The sequence below is a fragment of the Phacochoerus africanus genome, chromosome 13 (genome assembly GCF_016906955.1).
Source record: "Phacochoerus africanus isolate WHEZ1 chromosome 13, ROS_Pafr_v1, whole genome shotgun sequence".
Taxonomy (NCBI): domain Eukaryota; kingdom Metazoa; phylum Chordata; class Mammalia; order Artiodactyla; family Suidae; genus Phacochoerus; species Phacochoerus africanus.
This window is the reverse complement of record NC_062556.1, coordinates 5,632,851-5,652,031: the sequence shown is the minus strand read 5'-3', so window position 1 is coordinate 5,652,031 and position 19,181 is coordinate 5,632,851. Positions and strand designations below refer to the sequence as shown.

The 19,181-nt window shown below is 54.7% G+C and overlaps 1 protein-coding gene across 1 annotated transcript in view; it reads left to right on the top strand.

Annotated features, from left to right (window-relative positions):
- FLT1 (fms related receptor tyrosine kinase 1) overlaps positions 1-13,844 on the top strand; it is a 173,596-nt gene extending 159,752 nt beyond the window's left edge. The window contains exons 25-30 of the mRNA XM_047756428.1: positions 258-357; positions 5,775-5,880; positions 7,007-7,149; positions 8,799-8,883; positions 10,432-10,526; positions 13,545-13,844. Of these exons, the coding sequence (XP_047612384.1) occupies positions 258-357; positions 5,775-5,880; positions 7,007-7,149; positions 8,799-8,883; positions 10,432-10,526; positions 13,545-13,746 (731 nt within the window). The 3' untranslated portion in view covers positions 13,747-13,844. The remainder of the gene's footprint in view (positions 1-257; positions 358-5,774; positions 5,881-7,006; positions 7,150-8,798; positions 8,884-10,431; positions 10,527-13,544) is intronic.
- Positions 13,845-19,181: the final 5,337 nt, after the last annotated feature.

The window sequence follows — 19,181 nt, the reverse complement described above, 5'->3', positions numbered from 1 at the left end:
GGAGCCTTCACACGCCCCCTTTCTCCTGACCACACCGCCAGGCACGCCCACAGCAATGGCCTGTGGCCATCAGACACCCAGCAGCGTGGGGCCGCCCAGCGTGTCACCAGCAAGGATACAGGTGGCCGCTCCATGGCTTGTGCCGGACCCCGAGATCCGTCCCAGTTGCTTGAAGGGAGGAAATGACCCCCCACTTGCCCGCTCACGGTCTCCTGCGCCCATCCCATGCCCTGTGTTTTGTCACGCTGTCTCTGCAGGAGGGTCCCCGTACCCGGGCGTGCAGATGGACGAAGACTTCTGCAGCCGTCTGAAGGAGGGCGTGAGGATGAGGGCGCCCGAGTACGCCACCCCGGAAATGTGAGCCCTCCCCCGGGGCCCTGGGGAGGGGACGCCCTGGTGGCTGCGAGAACGTCCTGGCAGGCGTGGAGGGCTCTCCTGGTCCCCAGGGCTGCCCCTGCAGAGCTGTGCTGGGAGCACTTTCCAGACACCGGGCTTCGCACCCCTGACCCATCCCTACCCTGGTCCTCTCCTGACCGGACATGGCTCCCCAGGCACTGGGCGGGGACCCCGGTCAGAAACACGGTTTCTAGCTATGAACCTGGGCATGGCTGAATCAGCCAGCCAGGAACCGAGAGCAAGAAGGACCCTGTCCTCCCTCACAAAGGGGGAGCCAGCGGGCTCCTCAGCCAGGGGTGGGTCCCTCTGTCCACGCCAGAGATGGACGGGGGCCGGGTGGGGTGCAGGGCAGGTGGAGGAGGAGGGAGGGTCTCCCCAGTAGGCGCCAGGCCCATCCTCACATCGGGACCCTCGCTGGCCGGCCAGCTGGGGCAGGTGCGGGGGCGCCTCCTGGCCGGTCCCAGGCCCGCGTGAGGCCCCGCTGGCCGGATGCCTGCTCTCCTCCCCGGGACACCTCTTCCTCCTGCGCGGTGGGCGTTTCGCACTTTGAGGCCCGGGCAGGAATGTGATGACACTGGCCATGTGTCGAGCTGCTGACAAGGGCCCGGGCCCCTCCGAGGCGGCACCACCTTTCCTGAACCGGCGGGGGGGCTGCCCATCCCCCCTGCACAGCAGGGGCCTGTCTGGAGCCCTGCGGGGGCCTTTGGGAGGAGGCAGTGCAGGAAGTGCCGGCCTGGCCAAAGGGCAAGGCCACCGTCTGCTTCCTCCGTGGTCCGGAGACAAGCGGGGTCAGACCCGGGCCGAGGAGGATGGGGACTCGGGCCGCGACGGCCGGGGTGGCGAGCAGTGGGGAAGAAGGGAGCTGTCCGTCTTACATGGTGTCCCCGCCAGGCAAGCCCGGGCCCCCTTCTGAGCCAAGGACGGAGTGAGACTGGCCCGGGCACCGCGGGGCTGGAAAGGGAGAGAGGCAGCAGGGGCTCATCACCTCCTCCCTGGGGGCTGGGGACAGACACCAGGGGGTCAGATTGAAAAGGAGCCTGCTCTGCACGTCACCGTTTTCTGAGTGTTCCCACCTCCCACCCCAACAGGGTCTCATTGGAAGACCCCGGCCTGCCTCAGGGCCAGGCAGCATTATCATCTCAATTTGATGGGTGAGGAAATAAGCCTCTGAGAAGCATCGAAATTTGCCAGCTAAGGAGAGGGGAGACCCGTGTAAAGGGGGCTCTCGGGACTGTTCGATCAGGAATATACCCATTAGGACACGCGAGCTACTCCCCAGGGAACTATCGCCCATCACCAGTGGGTCACTCTGCCGTACAGCAGAACTGACACAACACTGCCAATCAACTCTAAGACCAAAATGTTTTTAAAAAAGGAATATAACCCACATTCCTCAGAAGAAATGTGCTTCTCTAACACGTCCACTCAGGAGTTTCCGTCGTGGCTCAGCAGTTCATGAACCCAAATAGCATCCATGAGGACGTGGGTTCGCTCCCTGGCGTGGCTCAGTGGGTTAAGGATCCGGTGTTGCCAAGAGCTGACAACGGCTCGCAGACGCAGCTCGGATCCCGCGTTGCTGTGGCTCTGGTATAGGCCGGCAGCTGCAGCTCCAATTTGACTCCTAGCCTGGGAACTGCCATATGCTGCGGGGGTGGCCCTAAAGAAACCAAACAAAAACAAAAAAAAGTCCTCTCACGCTTAAAGTAGTTCCTTCTACTTTTCACATAATCTGAAGATCAATCAGCAGAGCAAGGTTCAGCGACTAACAGTAATAACCGCAATCACTAATAACAGCATTTAATAGATATTTAGTGCTTATTAAGTGTCAGGCACTGTTTTAAGTACTCTATCCTGTATTCATCTACCTAATTCTCATGCAACAGCCCTATCAAGTGGGCACTATAATTATCTCCATGTTACAGATGCGAAAACCAAGGCGCCTAAGTGGTTGGCCATTTAGCTGGTAACTGCACACCCAGTCCAAGCCCGGGGCCCACGGCACTGTGCTGCATACCTGCAGGGAGTGTTTCCCGTTCTTACCTAGAACAGAACAACTCTAGAGGCACCAGGTCACATCAGCTTTGGACCCCCGACTCCCCTGGACCTCATCCCATCTCACATCCTTACAGAAGGCAGCACTGTTCCCAGCTTGCAGAGAAAAGGATGGTTCCTCAAAGCTAGGGAGTTTTTCCTAGAAATTCATTATACAAAGAAGCAGGTTTGTGAAACGCTTATTAAAACATCCAGAATTCAAACCTTCCGCATCTGAGGGTGAGGGGTCATTTCCTTCTTGTTTGTTCCAACAATAGGAAGGGCTGGGTGAGCAGGAGGGCAGCTCTCGGAGCCGAGGTTCTGTGACCTGAACTTGGCCTGAATTGGGGAGCCCTTGGAGCCCTGGAAAGGAAGCTCCTCCCACAGGCCCCTCACCCCAGGCGGGGTTCAAGAAGGGCTGTGGGGCTGGGGGCAACTGCAGTCTCTTTTCTCGGTTCAAGCTGTTTACTCAGTGATGTAAATCCTTTTAACGTTGAGTCACTGGTTCCTCGCCCAGAGCCTGTTTAAGCACACGTCCTTCAGTAAGGGAAAAGGTACCGAATGCTTTGATATGTTTTTCTTCCCTTTGGTGTTTGCTGAGACGATTTGCATTGAATTTTAGGGCAGAGGAGTGGAAACTGGAAATCAGAGACCAAGAACGAATATAAAAAACAGCAGTAGTTGTAGGTGGTCCCTTTGGCCGTTTCAGCAGAGAGGAAGCTGGAGGGTTCTGCTCCAGGGCCCCAGCTTGACCAGTCGCACCCACTCCCAGGCCCCTCTGCCTGGCCTGGTGCAAGTGTCTCTTGCTTTGTCCACCTTGTATGGACACCCGTGTGTGCATTCAGTGTCCTTCCAGTGGCCTCTGAGACTCCGTTTCTTGCCAGATGAGTCAGATGCAGGCTGGCTCCGCCACAGCTGATGCCCCTGGGGCGAGGACCCCAGACTCTAGCCACCTGGCTGCGTAGCGGGCGATCTGTCCCCATACCAAGAAATGGGCAGCTGGGGCAATGGAGCTTCCCACGAGACCCGCGCGGGGCTGTGCAGACTCTGGGTTGTAACAGCCACTTCAGGGCTGGCCCAGGTTTCCTCGCTGTCGGGCCCTGCTGGTCAGGGAGAGGCAGGGGACCTGGGCCCTGCAGCCCCTGTCCTGTGTCCCCAGCTCCAGTCCCCTTCCTTGCTCCCACGCTCCCCGGTATAAATGCAGCCCCAGTGCCGTGTGCCCCCCAGGACCCTCACAGCTCTTACAACCACCCCGCCACCCCAGCACACGCCCCACCCCAAGGAGTTAGGGACAACAGGTGGAGCAAAACCAAACTCAGGCTGGAAGGGAACCAGAATCATCTTTCAAGAAGCGTCTGGGCCCAGAGGTCTGGGCAGACGGAGGAGAACTGGTGACTCTGACGTGGGATCTTCATGAGCCCAAGACTGCAGATCCCTGCCTGCTGGGCCCTCATCGGAAAGGACACCCTCAGCTCCACCACCTAACAATCAGGAGAGCCTGTCTGTGAGCGCCAGAACCGGGGAGGGTCCCAAAGACCACATGGCCCACCAGTCCCCTGGGTCCCGAGGATTTCATCCTCGAGTTACATCAGAACGGACACACACACTGTCCGGCCTCTCAGAACTGTCTCTATTGAGTAGTGCTTTTGCTGATGAGACTCTGGCCACCACTGCAAGACTGTCTAAAACAGTGCCCTGAAGTCATCACCACCTGGACCGTCCTGATCGTGCCGAGGGGCGTCCGCAAGAATTTCCTTCAGATTCCAGTTCCAAGAATTACCCCTTCTTCCCAGCAGCTGCTCTGCATTTAGCTTCTGGCTCACAGGCATCATGCAATCTGTTACTCCTTCCTCTCACCAGCTGCCTCTAAAACTGCTCCAAATCACAGCATAACTTCTGCAATTCTTTGCCTGTAACTTCACCTGTTTTCATCTTTATTTTACAGTCCCCTGACACTCTTCTCTTTTTTTTTAAACCTTCCTATATTCTTACTGCCTTTGTCAGCCATCCTATAAACTTTGAAAACAAAACAGGGACCCTTGAGAGGCCCTCGGAACTGTGGTGCCGCCTACAGGCACATAGCTGAGAGGTGGTGGAGGCCAGATGCCTGCTGGAGTCTCTCGGGCTTTTCCTGGCAACACCCTAGGCACAGCACAGGCGGTGTCTGCAGTCTGGCCTCAGAGTCCTCCAAGGGGCAGGACTCCCTCTTCTCAGAGACCTGTCTCACCTCGTTCCGTAAACACATGTTGAGCACACGGCAGGCCCTGGGCTGGGAGAAGGGGTGGAGACGAGGTCCTGGCCCCCACGGCGCTTACAGCTGGGTTCTGACCCAGATCCAGATTCCAGGCCCATGAGATTTTGAGCTGCCCCAGGCAGGGTCCCCTGTAGTCTAGGTCCTCTTCCAAGAGAAGAGATTGCCTGCAAGAGGCATCTCATGCTGAGAGCAGAGACCCCAAAAAAAGGTCCTTAAGCCGGTCCCTGTGCAGAGCCACAGCTGGGGTTTTGCAGAGAGGGGGCGGGTGACAAGCCACACCCCTGCAACTGACCAGGAAAAAGAGCCAGAGAACTTTCCATCTAAAGTGTCAGGAGACTCACAGGGGAACCTGCTGACACTGAAGTCCCAGGACGGGACCCAGCCTCTGTGATATGAAGACATGGTCCCATATCCAGACGCGAGCCTGTACCTCTTGCCTTGAGTGGCAAGAGGCCCGTCTGTCACAGCAGCTTGGAAATGCTGGGGGTGGGGGGAGTTGGGGGTGTCAGCCACGTGGAAGAAACCTGCACGCGGCCCAAGGAACTACTCACACCCATGGGGTCCTCCATCATCTGGGGGACATGGGGCGTGTACACAGCACCTGCCCAGGCTCCATGGCTGGGCCGCATGTCCGGACCAAGAGGCCTTGGACGCCTTGGTCGCAGCCCAGGTACTGCAGAGCGTTCACCGCAATGTGTATGCCAGCCTTTCACCTTTAAGGACATGGTGCTGCTTTTGACAGGGGAGGACATGACACTTCGAGGCCTGGTGGGCCCGTGCTATTTCCACAGGCGGCTCTATGTCACAACCAGTTCAGGCCTCCCTGCAGGGCACAGGCCCTCCCAAGAGCCTGGTTGTCGTGGGCTCCAGGGCACTGGTTTGTTAGCCTGGCAGTGTGGATGTTTTCCACCCCTAGCAGGCCCTGGCCCAGGCTGCCTTTCAGGTGCCCCACTGTGTACCCACATCTAAAAACCAAGCAAATCCTACGTACTACAAAAAGTATCATCTCTATGCGGGTGACGGCACCCATCCCTTTGCCGACGGGTGGGGCAGGCTACCTACTTAGGATTTCTACTGTACTTTCACCCAACAGCTATCAGATCATGTTGGACTGTTGGCACAAAGACCCCAAAGAAAGGCCAAGATTTGTGGAACTTGTGGAAAAACTAGGCGACCTGCTGCAAGCCAATGTACAACAGGTAAGTTTATCTGGCACCGCAGAAGCCCCAAACCTTTTTTTTTTTTTTTTGTCTTTTTGCCATTTCTTGGGCCTTTCCCATGGCATATGGAGGTTCCCAGGCTAGGGGTTGAATTGGAACTGTAGCCACTGGCCTACGCCAGAGCCACAGCAACGCAGGATCTGAGCCACCACGTCTGCAACCTACACCACAGCTCACAGCAACGCCAGATCCTTAACCCACTAAGCAAGGCCAGGGATTGAACCCACAACCTCATGGTTCCTAGTCGGATTCACTAACCACTGAGCCACGACAGCAACTCCAAGCCCCAAGCCTTTGAATGAAAGTCAAAGCGGTGTCTCATCTGTCTCTTGGGGTTTTTTTTGTCTTTTTTTGTTGTTATTGTTGTTGCTATTTCTTGGGCCGCTCCCGCAGCATATGGAGGTTCCCAGGCTAGGGGTTGAATCGGAGCTGTGGCCACTGGCCTATGCCAGAGCCACAGCAACGCAGGATCTGAGCCACCACGTCTGCAACCTACACCACAGCTCACAGCAACGCCAGATCCTTAACCCACTAAGCAAGGCCAGGGATTGAACCCACAACCTCATGGTTCCTAGTCGGATTCACTAACCACTGAGCCACGACAGGAACTCCAAGCCCCAAGCCTTTGAATGAAAGTCAAAGCGGTGTCTCATCTGTCTCTTGGGGTTTTTTTTGTCTTTTTTTGTTATTATTGTTGTTGCTATTTCTTGGGCTGCTCCCGCAGCATATGGAGGTTCCCAGGCTAGGGGTTGAATCGGAGCTGTGGCCGCCAGCCTACGCCAGAGCCACAGCAACTCAGGACCCGAGCTGCGTCTGCAACCTACACCACAGCTCACGGCAACGCCGGATCATTAACCCACTGAGCAAGGGCAGGGACCGAACCCGCAACCTCATGGTTCCTAGTCGGATTTGTTAACCACTGCGCCACGACGGGAACTCCCCCTGTCTCTTGGTATTTTAGCGGCTATTAGTAGCTGAGCTCACCAGTCAAAGATAAGAAACGTGCACGTGTTTGTGCAGAATTATCTTTCCCCCAAAACCCAAGCTTATGGGAAGGACACAGTTGAGCTGCGTGTGTGATGGGAGCTGTGTCCCCGTGTTGCAGGACGGCAAAGACTACATCCCCCTCAACGCCATTCTGACGAGCAACAGCGGCTTCACGTACTCCACTCCCGCCTTCTCCGAGGACTTCTTCAAGGAAGATATTTCTGCTCCCAAGTTTAACTCAGCAAGTTCGGATAATGTCAGGTGAGCTCGTTCTCTCTCCAACTTCATTTTATACATTTTCAAACGTAAAAAAAAAAAAAAAGCCCACCTCCTAAATGCAACCAGAGCACGTGGCCTCCGCTGGTCTGCATCCTCGCAGGTGCTGAGACCTGTTCTTCTCTGGCTGAACCAGCCGATGGACGGCGCAGGCCCTGCCCCACCTTCTCTCTCCGTCCGCCGGTATGCAGCTCGGAAGGACACGCCAAAACCATCTCACCAAAGCCGGCGACAATCCTTTCCCCTTACCAAGTTTTCCAATTCCCATCATTTTCCTCAAACGTCTTCCATATTTTTCTTAAAAAGCACGGTCCAGTCAAGAACACTGTGCTGCACTCTCTCTTGTTTCTTCGGTCTATCTTATTCTAGAAGAACTCCTCCCTTCCCCCCCCCACGCTCCTGACATTTTCTAGGACACCGTCGAAAAGTGAAACCAACTGGACTGTTCCTCTTACCTGATAAACAAACACATCTCTCACTGGCACAGAGGAAGTGGGAGAAGTGGTCGTGCAGAAAGATGTACTAGCATCTAGGGCGGGGGTGGCACCTCCGTACCAGCAGTGACACGTGTGGCACACACTCGGTACCAGCTAGACACGGGCACCGGGCCAGGCTCTGCTCAAGACAATCCTGTGAAGACGTCATTCCTGTCGTACAAATGGGGACATTGAGTCTCCATGGAGGACAGGTGGCTCAAATGTGGCCAGGACTCTTTCTAGGACTCTCAGACTCACCCAGTGGGCCTCCGAGCATCTCTGTCTGCAGTAGATACAGCCCTGGACCCCGACCTCAGTTCAGCCAACCTTGGCAGGTGACCTGGGAAGGCCGGGGAAGAGCCACAGCCGTCGGAAAAGATGACTGTGACGGGCCTGGCCTCCTCCAGCGGCCCGCCCAGATTTGTGGTCATGGGTCGCAGGTCAGAGACACTATTCACGCCTCACAGCCAGCCCAAGGGGCTGAAACAGGAGTCATCCATTTTTTTCGAAGATGAGAAAACTGGCTTGGATTCAGCCCTGGGCCCAGTAGGGAGCTGGCCTGAGAGACCGCTTCCATCGGGAACAGAGGGTCTCAGGCCGGGGAAGGTAATGGCATCCCCACACTGCCTCCAACGGATGCTAACTCAGGCTCGGCAGGGAAGCCACCCGCACTCCCCTCCCCATCTGGGGTCACAGAGCTGGGTACACAAGACGAGCCCTGGTGCCCGGTTATGCGGCCGAGCCGGCTGTGTGACCCTGATGGGCATGGCCTTCCAGAATAGCGGCTGTGCTGGACCAAGCCCGTCACCTCCCAGGGCATCGTCTCCCCGCCTTGTAACACAGGTGTTTGGACCAGGTGACAACTCCTGTCTGCTCTCGGCCCGACATCTTCTGGTTCCACAAGGGACCAGAAGCTTGACCACGACCAAGTCTCCCAAGGTTCCCTGGGGGTTTCACCCAAAACCTGCGATGTGGGTGAGCAGCCGTGGGAGGCAGTGGCGTCACTGTCCGGATCCCTGGGGGAACACAGCCTCCAAGAGGGTCGGTGACTCCTAGGATCGTAGGTCATCCTGGCTGAGGTGCGGTGCCCATGGGCTCCCGGCTCGTCACAGCAGATGCATTTTCCTGTCCTGATCTCCTTTTCTGCTTCTTCTTTAGATACGTAAATGCATTCAATCTCATCAGCCTGGAAAGAATCAAAACCTTTGAAGAACTTTCCCCAAATGCCACCTCTGTGCTCAACGTAAGTAACGGAAGCAGCCTACTCGGCACAGCCCTGCAGGAAGGACCCTGTGCCGCAGACACAAACCCAGGAGTCGGTGGCTCTCGGTCCGCAGGGGCCAGTCATCAGCAGAGTCCGAGATAATTGCAGGAGGTCCGAAAACAAGACTTAGAAATAATTCTGTCGTTTGACCTGGAATCCACTCCAGGATCCGGGGGCTCAAGGTCTGAGGCCTAGCTGAGTCCCTTAGGAAACGCACTGTGTCGCTAAGCATCTTGGCCATCTGTGAAGGGAGCTTGCTTTCCGAGTAACAGAGGGACTCAAAGTTGTGCAAGGGCTAGGCCTCTGATGTAGCAGGAGCCCTCTCCTAAGAGCAGCTGAGATCCTGAAGAATCTTCCAGGCCTTCCGTTCCCTCCCCCTAAGATGCCAAGACGAAAGGGCCACAATCCTACCCAGCCACATAGGGAGACACAAGCCACACAGTAATCTGCACAAACCAGAGGCCGCAAGCAGCTTGTCCCTCCAGAGATCTGGGCCGTGGGGTTGAGAGAATGAGGGGAGGCAGGGCTGGGCCAGAGGTGACCTAGAAATGCCGGATCTCGGGGCCACTCACCAGTCAGCACTGCACTGTCACAAGATAGATCCCCAGGGGTCCATGTGCACATTATAATCTGAGAAGCCCTGGAGATGACCGGTTCCTGAAAAAGCCCTGGAAAACCCACTGCGGTGTGAGGGGGAGGGCCGCAAACCACAAACGTGTGGCCTCGAGACACAGCCCAGGTACCCTTGAGAAACACCGGAACCTTTCAGACACACCAGGTACAAGAGGAAACGATTATTTAAACATTAAAAACATTACCAATAAGTTGGGGCATAAAAGGCGGAGTAGCTGGAAATTTTGCTCTGGGCTGAGTGCACTGGCTTTTAAATAGAAGGAGACCAGACTGAGCAAACCACGGAAGAGTTCTTTGAACCTGAACCCCCCACCCCAATACACGGCTATCCACCGGGGCAGCCCCCTTGCTTAGGCTCCTTTACTGACAACCAAGGACGTGAACAGAGCCAAGGAGGAGATTCAAAGGGTGGCGGGAGGCGTCTGCAGGAAACTCAGGGCAAAATACGAACCGATGAGGAATGAGAATTGCTGGAAACGATGACTGAGGAGGGCCCAGAAACGCTATAGCATCTTCAGAAAAAAATTAAACCATGTCTTTGTCATTACTCACAATCTTCGCATAGTGTTGCCAAGTCACCTGCCCAATTAGCTTTAATATACTCATGCCATACTTTGCATAAAAGTTGACCAGGAAAAGCACTCACCTGTTAGCTGCCATTTTCTGTTTGGTTTTCGTGGACTTTCTTGACCTTCAGGCGCAGGGCCTCAGAGTCACTGGGAATAGGGATTTGCTTGCCAGACAAAGCGTAGACTTGCCAATGTGGAGACAGTGCTTGTCTGCAGGGGCAGTGGAAGGTGACAGTGGCCTGGAGTGGCCTTAGGTGTCCGTCCAATCTCGACTGGCCCCTCTGGGTTAAGCACGAGGCGTAACCTTTCCCTCCCTTCCTGCCAGGACTACCAGGTGGACAACGGCTCCCTGCTGGCCTGCCCCTTGCTGAAGCGCTTCACCTGGACAGAGAGCAAGCCCAAGGCCTCACTCAAGATTGAGTAAGGAAATGGTCTCTTTGTTTCTGTTTGTTTTGTTGTCTTTTTAGGGCCACACCTGAGGCATATGGAAGTCCCCAGCCTAGGGGTCAAATTGGAGCTGTAGTCGTTAGCCTACGCCACAGCAACTTGGCAACACCGGATCCTTAACCCACTGAGCAAGGCCAGGAATCGAACCCGCATCCTCATGGTTCCTCGTCAGGTTCATTACCACTGAGCCGCAATAGGAACTCCCATGTTTTTGGTTTTTTTTAAATCTATGACTTTTCATTTATTTCTTTATTATTTGGCCACACCCAAATAAGTTCCCAGGTCACAGATTGAACCCACGCCCCAGCAGTGACCCCCGCGGCTACAGTGACAATGCCAGATTCTTAACTGGTGGCCACCAGGGAATTCCCGTGGTCAGGTCTCGGAGGGTGAGAAGGAAGATGGAGTGAGGGCCGCCCGCCCTTCCAAAGCGCAGTGTTCACCACAGAATGCGCTTCCCCCCCACCCCCGCCCCGGAAGGAGAGGAAAGAGGGCATAAAGTCAGACATCTGCACGCCGGGCTCTGGGAAGGAAGACTGGCATTTAAGAGGAAACAGAAAATTCCAGCCAAGACGGTGGTCCACTCACACGAAGCACAGTCCCTCGGATGAAAGGAGCCCAGCACGCCCGACTGCGAGCAGTGAGGATCTCATCGGGAGCCAGGAAGCCGGGCCGGCAGCGTCCGCACAGGAAGAGTCCCCGTCCTGTCTCCAGTCCCCGGCCCCCAGCCCTTCCAGACCAAGGCCTGTTCCCCGCTGGACCCCTGGCTCTCTTTCCGCCGCACGGTGGCCTTGGGCAGCACTGTCACAATCACGTGGCCTCTCCGCCCCGCTTCCCTCTGTGCTTGCCTCTGCCCCGCGACAGTGGACAGGGCAAGGCCCGGCCCACCAGGCGTGCCCTCCTCTCCTGGTTCACACGCCCGCCCTGTCCCACCCCCAGGCAGAACCCGCTCCTCTCTCACCTGCATCAGGGTCTGCGGACTCCTATCCTCAAGGGCCAGATAGTACCCACCTGCTCAGCTCAGCCCTCAACAGGACCCGAGCCACAGGGGCAGCTGTGTTCCATTCACGCTTACAAACCCTGCCCAACACAGGAAGTGGCACCAGGAGCACACGGTAACATGCTTAACGTCGAGAGTCCCTGGGGGAGCAAATCAAAACCCCACGACACACCTCGGCACACCCGATAGTACGGCTGGAAGCCGAGTCAGCAAAGACGAGGATGGGGGGAGGGGAGACCCTTAGAATTAGTGCAGCCGCTCAGGACAGTGGTCTAGCAGTTCCTTGCGGGGCTAAACGGAGTTACCCTGCGACCCAGCAATTCAACCGCGTAGGTACACACCCCACAGAAACTCGTGAGCACGTGTCCACAGCTGCGTTATTCAAAATATCCGACAGTAAAACAAGTCAAATGTCTACAGATTGGGAACGGACAACAGATAAAATGCAGTATATCCATAAAACAGCATACAATGTGTCAATAAAAATAGGAAGTACTGCTTCGGGCCACAACATGGATGCACCTTGACTACATTAAGTAAAAGAGCCGGTTGTGAAACACCATGCGGTGAACGACTCTGCTCACACGAGATGCCCAGAAGGGGCAGCCCTAGAAACAGACCCTCAGTGACTGTCCAGGGCTGGGGTGGGGGTGTGGGGAAGAGGGGTGTTCGGTATGCTGATGGAGTGGGGTTTAGGGGATGAAAATGTTCTAAAATTGACCGGTGGTGGCTGCACCTGTGAATATACTAAGCACATACACAGCTGTAAAGATTAAGCCAATAAAGCCATTGTTTCAAACAAACAGGTGGCCAGCCCACGGACTGCAGTTTGCCCACCGTGATCTAAATCAAAGGGTGCCAACGGCGCCGCTGAGTGACACGCCAGCCCAACTCATCAACCACAGGGAATTCGAGGGCCAGGGACCTTTGCAGGCAAACACCTCGTGCCTGCTTCCTCCCCGCGCGAGCACAACCGCATCCCGGAACCGAAAAAACCTGGGAGCCTGAGATCAGAGTCTGGGGGGTGGGGGAGGGGTAGGAGCCCACGCGCTCCTGTCCTGCTTTGCGACACCTCGAGACCTTTGTGCAAAAGGACAACCATTCATTGCTTCCTCTACTCCGAGACTAAAATACAAGACCTGGACCAAAGCCCGGCTGGTCCAGCGCCAACGCAACAACGCGGCGGTGCTGGGTTCTCATCCCAGCCCCGCTCTGGAAACGCACACAAGACAAGCTTACTCCCGCGTGTCCGCCTCGCCCGACGCAGCACAGCGAGCCCAGAAGCCGGCCTCGCCGCCCTTCGCCCTGGCCCGCCACGTACCGCCCGTCGCCCAACACAAACTCCACAGAGAACTGCACTCACGTTTCTGTAGGATGTTCCAGACGTTTCTTGAGTCTGTTGTAACAAGTTACCACAAACTCGCTGCCTCGAGACAAGAGAAGCGTATTCTGCCGCAGACCTGGAGGCCGGGAGTCCAAGACCAAGGTGGGGATGGGGGCTGCCTCCCCCGGAGCCACAGGCAGGACCGGCCCTTCGCGCCACCGTCCATCACCTCCTCCTGGTGTGGTCCTCAAGCCCCCTCGGCCTCTCTTACAAGGACCCGTGTGGCCCCTCATTTTAGTCACAGCCCCCGCCGCATAGGCGCTCCTCGCAGGTGCCGCGGGTTCCGCATCGTTATATTGGGGGGTGGAGACACGTTCAGCCAATCACAGGAGACCCCAGAGTGGGCGGGCTGGACCCAGGCCCGGGCCTTGTTTTCGCCAGGAATTCTGGGTTCGCCGTAATTCATGCAGGCTCCGCCGGCCCGGGGGCCGCCTCTTTCTGCCTCGTGCAGTTCCGGAGACCCGAGCAACCCTGGCCAGAGGGCTCAGCAGCCACTAACTCCAGGACAGCTGTGAACAGTCCGCCCAGGAAGGAGTGGACTCTGGTGTTTGTTTCCGGGAAAACCATTTCACACACTGATTTGTTTTTCCCCCCTTTCCCTCTTTAGCCTGAGAGTAACCAGCAAGAGTAAGGAGTCAGGGCTCTGTGACCTCAACAGACCCACTTTCTGCCACTCCAGCTGTGGGCACCTCAGCACGGGCCAGCGGAGATTCACCTATGACCACTCGGAGCTGGAGAGGAAGATTTCGTGCTGCTCCCCTCCCCCCGACTACAACTCGGTGGTCCTGTACTCCAGCCCTCCCGTCTAAGCCGCCGCACAGCCCTTCCAGCACCACGTGTGTATCGATTCCCCCAGAAAACGAGCTTTGCCAATATTATTCACGTATAAATGTACGCCTTCACCTTTGCCCAGGAGCCAGCTGCTTTTTTGTAGTTTTTAATAGTGCTTTTGTCTCTCTCGACTAACAAGAATGTAACCCCTGGTAGAGGAAGTGTGACACGCAGGAGCCCTGCCACTGACACCCCACTCCCACCCCCCCCCACCCCGTGCAGGAGGGACCTCTCCTCTGCCCCAGGACGTCCCTCTCCTCCCCCTCCCCCACCCCCAGCCTGGGGGCGGCACGAACCCAGGGGGCCCCCAAGGGTCCGGGCTCTTCCAGGAGGCCTGGTGCCAGAGGGGGAAGGAGAGGGGAGGACGAGGACAGGTGCTTGGGAAGGAGGCATGTGGGCTGCCGCGTGGGGACGCAGTGGGGCAAGGCCACCTGCGAGAAGCAGCCCCGAGCACACAGGACAGAGGGGTGAGGGAGGTAAGAGAGGCAGAGATGATCTGGGGAATTAAAAGTGTGAAACATCAGCCCGGGGCCAGCTTTTGTCTCCTGCACTTGAGAGGGGCGCTCAGAGCCGCCTGTCTGCCCACCCTTTCCGGGGGACACACTGGACCTGCGGGCCCTGGGCTCCCGGGAGGCCAGCCCGCGGGAGGCTGGTCTGTCGGGTTACCTTTGGGGCCTAACACCACCCCTTTTCCAAAATAATGTCAGAGTCTGTTTTGAGTTTTAACAGGTAGTCAAGACATCTCATTCGGTTTTTGAATTAACCTGTTTCGTACAGTTAGTTATCAAAGTGAACACCCGCTCTCTACACCGACCCAACCAACCCCCCCGGATCGGCAGGGACGTGAAGGGCAGGACACCACGGGTTTTCCTTCTTAGTGGGGGCCCCGCCACCTCACTAGTTAGTCAGTCTCCTGGACAGAGGAGCATTAACCAATGTCTATTAAGCACTTTATGCTCCTTGAGAGAAAAGGTAGTATGTAATTTATGCAAGATATTGCTCGAATTGGGACTCAGGATACTTGTTGATGAGCTGTCAGTAGGAGAAAAGCCTCTTTCCATCTGCTTTGGGCCCCGCCAGGGGCCTGAGGACAGTGGAAACAGGGAGACAGGGTACAAAAGGGTGCCTGCTTCTCAGGGCCGGAGGCCCTGGTCCCCCCAGCGCCGTGCGATGCTGAGTGTGTAGGACGGGGTGCCTTCTGGAGCCGGTCGGCCTCACAGGCCACAAGGCTCACTGCTTCTGGTAGAGAAAAGGGTGCGTCCCTTACGCCTGGAACTTAACCCCAGAGCCTGAGACGGAAGCCACGGACAAGGCCATGCTCCCTTCCTGGTGTCGCAGGCTCGTCTCAGGGCTCTTTGTGTGAAGAGGTGCGAGAGTGACATGGTCCCCGGGGGGCAGTGGGGGCTCCCGCGGGGGCTCTGCTGGAAGAGCCAAGAGCCAAGGCCAGACAAGGTCGGGTCAGGCCAGGGAGGGGAGGGTCTTGTTCCCCTCTTCACAGTGGCACCTGTGACCCAGGCCAGGGCAGGACTCAGGGAACCAGAAGGAGGTTACACAGGGAAGAGAGGAGAAGACCAGTCAATTCACTTGTTTTTGCAAATCAGTTAAGGATCCAGTAATTCGGGAAAGCAGAGACCTTAGCTCCACATATAATGTCTTGATTTCAGTAACCTAATGCTTAATCACTGAGAGACCTTCGTCATATGGTCTCTCCAAAAGAAAAAGAGCCCGTGGAACTCAGCTTGGCTTCCTCGGGGACTCGGGTCCGTCCATCAGTCAGAGCCTTAACGAAGGAAGCAAAATGGAAGCTGGGAGCAATGAGTGTGTCTAGTTGCAAGGGCTTGGCCTGGACCCGTTCGCTGAAACAGCACTGAAAATAAAACACGGATTCCCTGATGGTATTGGTAGAGCCGTCTGTTGTGTCTGACAGTTGGCACAGACAGTAAAGGAACAAGCACCCCCTTTCAGGACTTGTGGGATCGTGCACACAAGGCAGTGGGGTGAACAGGCCCTGGCGCCACGGGCAGGCCTGGGGCTGCTTAGTCTAAGAGTGATGCTCAGACCCGTGGAACACGCGCGTCCGAATCCTGAAAATGTCAAAGAGGACCCAACACGTGGCGGCCCCTCTTACGTGATGAGGGAAGGCGTGCATCGTTGACTGACAGCGGTAGGAGCTATATGTATATTTGTGTGTGTGTGTTTTGTGCATAACTATTTAAGGAAACTGGAATTTTAAAGTTACGTTTATACAAACCAAGAATATATGCTGCAGATCTAAGACAGAATTTGATCCTACATCTCTAGTCACTATGAATGTATTTTGTATGCTATCTTCATATAATAAACTTAACTTCCAAATACCTCTCTTTATTTTCTGTTTTGCATATAAATGACCAAAGGGGGTCTTGGTTTCCCCGGGGATGGGGCAGGTGTTCTGGGAGACGTCCTGCAGTACCAATTCCTAAACACGCTGCAAGACACAGAATATGAGTGCGGCTGGAGCCGGGCAGCTGTCGATCGAGCCCCTGCAGACAGTGACGCAGAGTCACTAGGCCCCTGGCCCGGGACACTGGCCACTGGAGGGACTGTCACCAGGGAAACGTACAGATCGAGGGCAGTGTGCTGGCTGCAGGTAGAACTCCCCGCAATTAAAAAAGAGCCAGGCTTTCCCAAATACAACATTTCAGCTAATTATTACCATAGTTACAGAATGCGTGGAGGTGTGTGTATCGGAGGTTGTTTGCAGGCAACCATACAAAATAATGAGGCAAACTGACCTCACGCCGGTTGGCCAAGCACGGACCCGGAAGAGCTGGCCCATAAAAGCCTTGTGAAACCTTCTTCGGGGCTCAGACTCTGGGGAGCGATCTCTTCTGAGCCCGCTGGTGTAAGAAACCCGAGTTCTCAAAAAAAAAAAAAAAAAAAAAATTAGGCAAAAGCCTACAACACAAGAGCTTCCCTGAAAAAAGGGCACTGTGAAAGGTGTCTTCAACTTTGCTTTGTGGGTTACAGGCTCGAGAGAGAAACAATTCAGATACTCACTAGCAGAATAAGGGACCAACCCATTGTCCTGGCAAGTGGTCGTACCACCACCTAACTAATAGCAACATGAGCAAGCTCGACTGAAGGAACATTTTCAGGGAAAACAAGCCCTCCTTTGGGACAAGGCAAAGAAAGGAATAGATGACTAAGAGCAATAAATCTGTGGTCAGCTGAAGAAGGCAACAAGCATGTCATCTTCTAGAATCCGAAATCCTTTAAAAAGATCACTTTTTTTTAACACAAAAGTCAAATGATATGAAGAATACTCAAGGAAGTGGTGTCACGTCGTAGGTCAGAAATTTTCAGCGTTCCCGTTGTGGTGCATTGGAAAGGAATCTAACTAGAGGACGCGGGTTCGATCCCTGGCTTCACTCAGTGAGTTAAGGATCTGGCGTTGGCCGTGAGCTGTGGTGTAGGTTGCAGAGGCAACTCGGATCTGGTGCTGCTGTGGCTGTGGTGTAGGCCAGCGGCTACAGCTTGGATTTGACCCCTAGCCTGGGAACTTCCATAGGCAGCAGGTACGGCCCTAAAAAGCAAAAAAAAAAAATAAAAATAATAAAAACAGCTTAAAAAATTTTTTTTCTCATGACCTTAGAAACTTAGTACATTTGGGAATTGATTTTTTTCTTTTAGCACAAGGATGGTCCAGTAAGGTTTATTGGGCTCCTCAGTGTTAAACCTATTTCCAGACTTTTTGGGTTTCACAGGCCAGGAAATATTTCAAAATACGCTAGGTCCCAGCCTTCTGTACCCAAATTGGAGCTACAGCTGCTGGCCTCACCACCGCCACAGCAGCTCGGGATCCAAGCCGCATCTTCAACCTACACCACAGTTCATGGCAATGCCAGGTCCTTAACCCACTGAGTGGGGCCAGGGATTGAACTGCAACCTCATGGTTACTAGTCGGATTCATTTCCACTGAGCCATGACGGGAACTCCCCAGCCTTCTATTTTTTTTTTTTTAAACTAAAGACACTTAAGAGAAAAAAAATGAAACAAACAAACCATCAAACCAACTAGACGCCACTTTTATTTCTTGGTGTGGGTATGGCACACGAGTGTTGAGATAATTCATGGAGCTGTACACTTACTTGCAAACGAGTGTGTGTGTGCGTGCTATTCTTTAATCGAAGATTATTAAAAGGAAAAAACCTGATGTACGACAATTTTCATAGAAGAAAAATCCATTCTAAAGAGTGTAAAAAGGGAGTTCCCGTCATGGCACAGCGGAAACGAATCTGACTAGGAACCATGAAGTTGCAGGTTTGATCCCTGGCCTGGCTCAGTGGGTTAAGGATCTGGCGTTGCCATGAGCTGTGGTGTATGTAGGTCACAGACTTGGCTGGGATCTGTGTTGCTGTGGCTGTGGTGTAAGCCAGCAGCTGTAGGTCTGATTTGACCCCTAGCCTAGGAACCTCCATATGCCACAGGTGTGGGCCTAAAAAAAGAAAAAAAAAAAATTTGTAAATTGAAAAAAAATAATAAGAGTAAAAGGCTTTGGCGTTCCCTGGTGGCTTATCAGGTTAAGGATTTGGTGCTGTCACTGCTGTGACACAGGTTTGATCCCTGGCCTGGAAATTTTCACATGCTGCGAGTTGCCACCCCCAAAAATAAAAAGGGTGAGGGCTCAGTCTGACTGAAACATCATCAACTGCATTTTATGTGCCAGCAACTATTCCAAGTATTTTCGGGGAAGAAACTCATTTAATTTTCAAAGCAATCCAATGTGATAGGTCCTGTTATGGCCTTCCCATCGATGGAAGGGTGGAATCAAGAATTGAGGGAGTCAAGAGAACTGCAAAATCCCACCATCCCATCTGCTCACCCATCAGCATCGGTACCCACACCCTCTGCTCTCCCTTTCCAATGACGGACTCAAAACACACCCTGGTGAACTCCAGCGCCCCCCCCCCTCCCCGGCCCCGTCTACTCAAGGTCACGGCCCACAGTGCACCCCTGCCCTCCCCCCTGTCCATTTTCTGCTCTTCCACTAGATCCTCGGAACATGCTGTTACCTCTCCCATCTTACAAAGTAAAACCCCTCTACCCCTTCTCTCCCTTCCAGCTACCATGCCCCTTCTCTTCATGGCCACTTCCCTGAAAGCTGCTTCTGCTTCCTCGATCCTCCCACACCAGCCGAGCCTTCACTCCCGCTCACTCAAAGCACGTAATGAGCCCATCCCTGGGCGCCACATTGCTAAACTCAATGGCTGTTTCCAGCCTGTCTTTTTTGATGTATTGACACCCTGACCCTTCTTCCTGGAAACGTTGTCTTTGATTCCAGGACATCAGATTTCCCTTCCCGGCTCACTGGTCATCTCTGCCTGTTGCTGGTTTTCTCTTTTCTCTGACCTTTGAACGGTGTTCTAGTCAC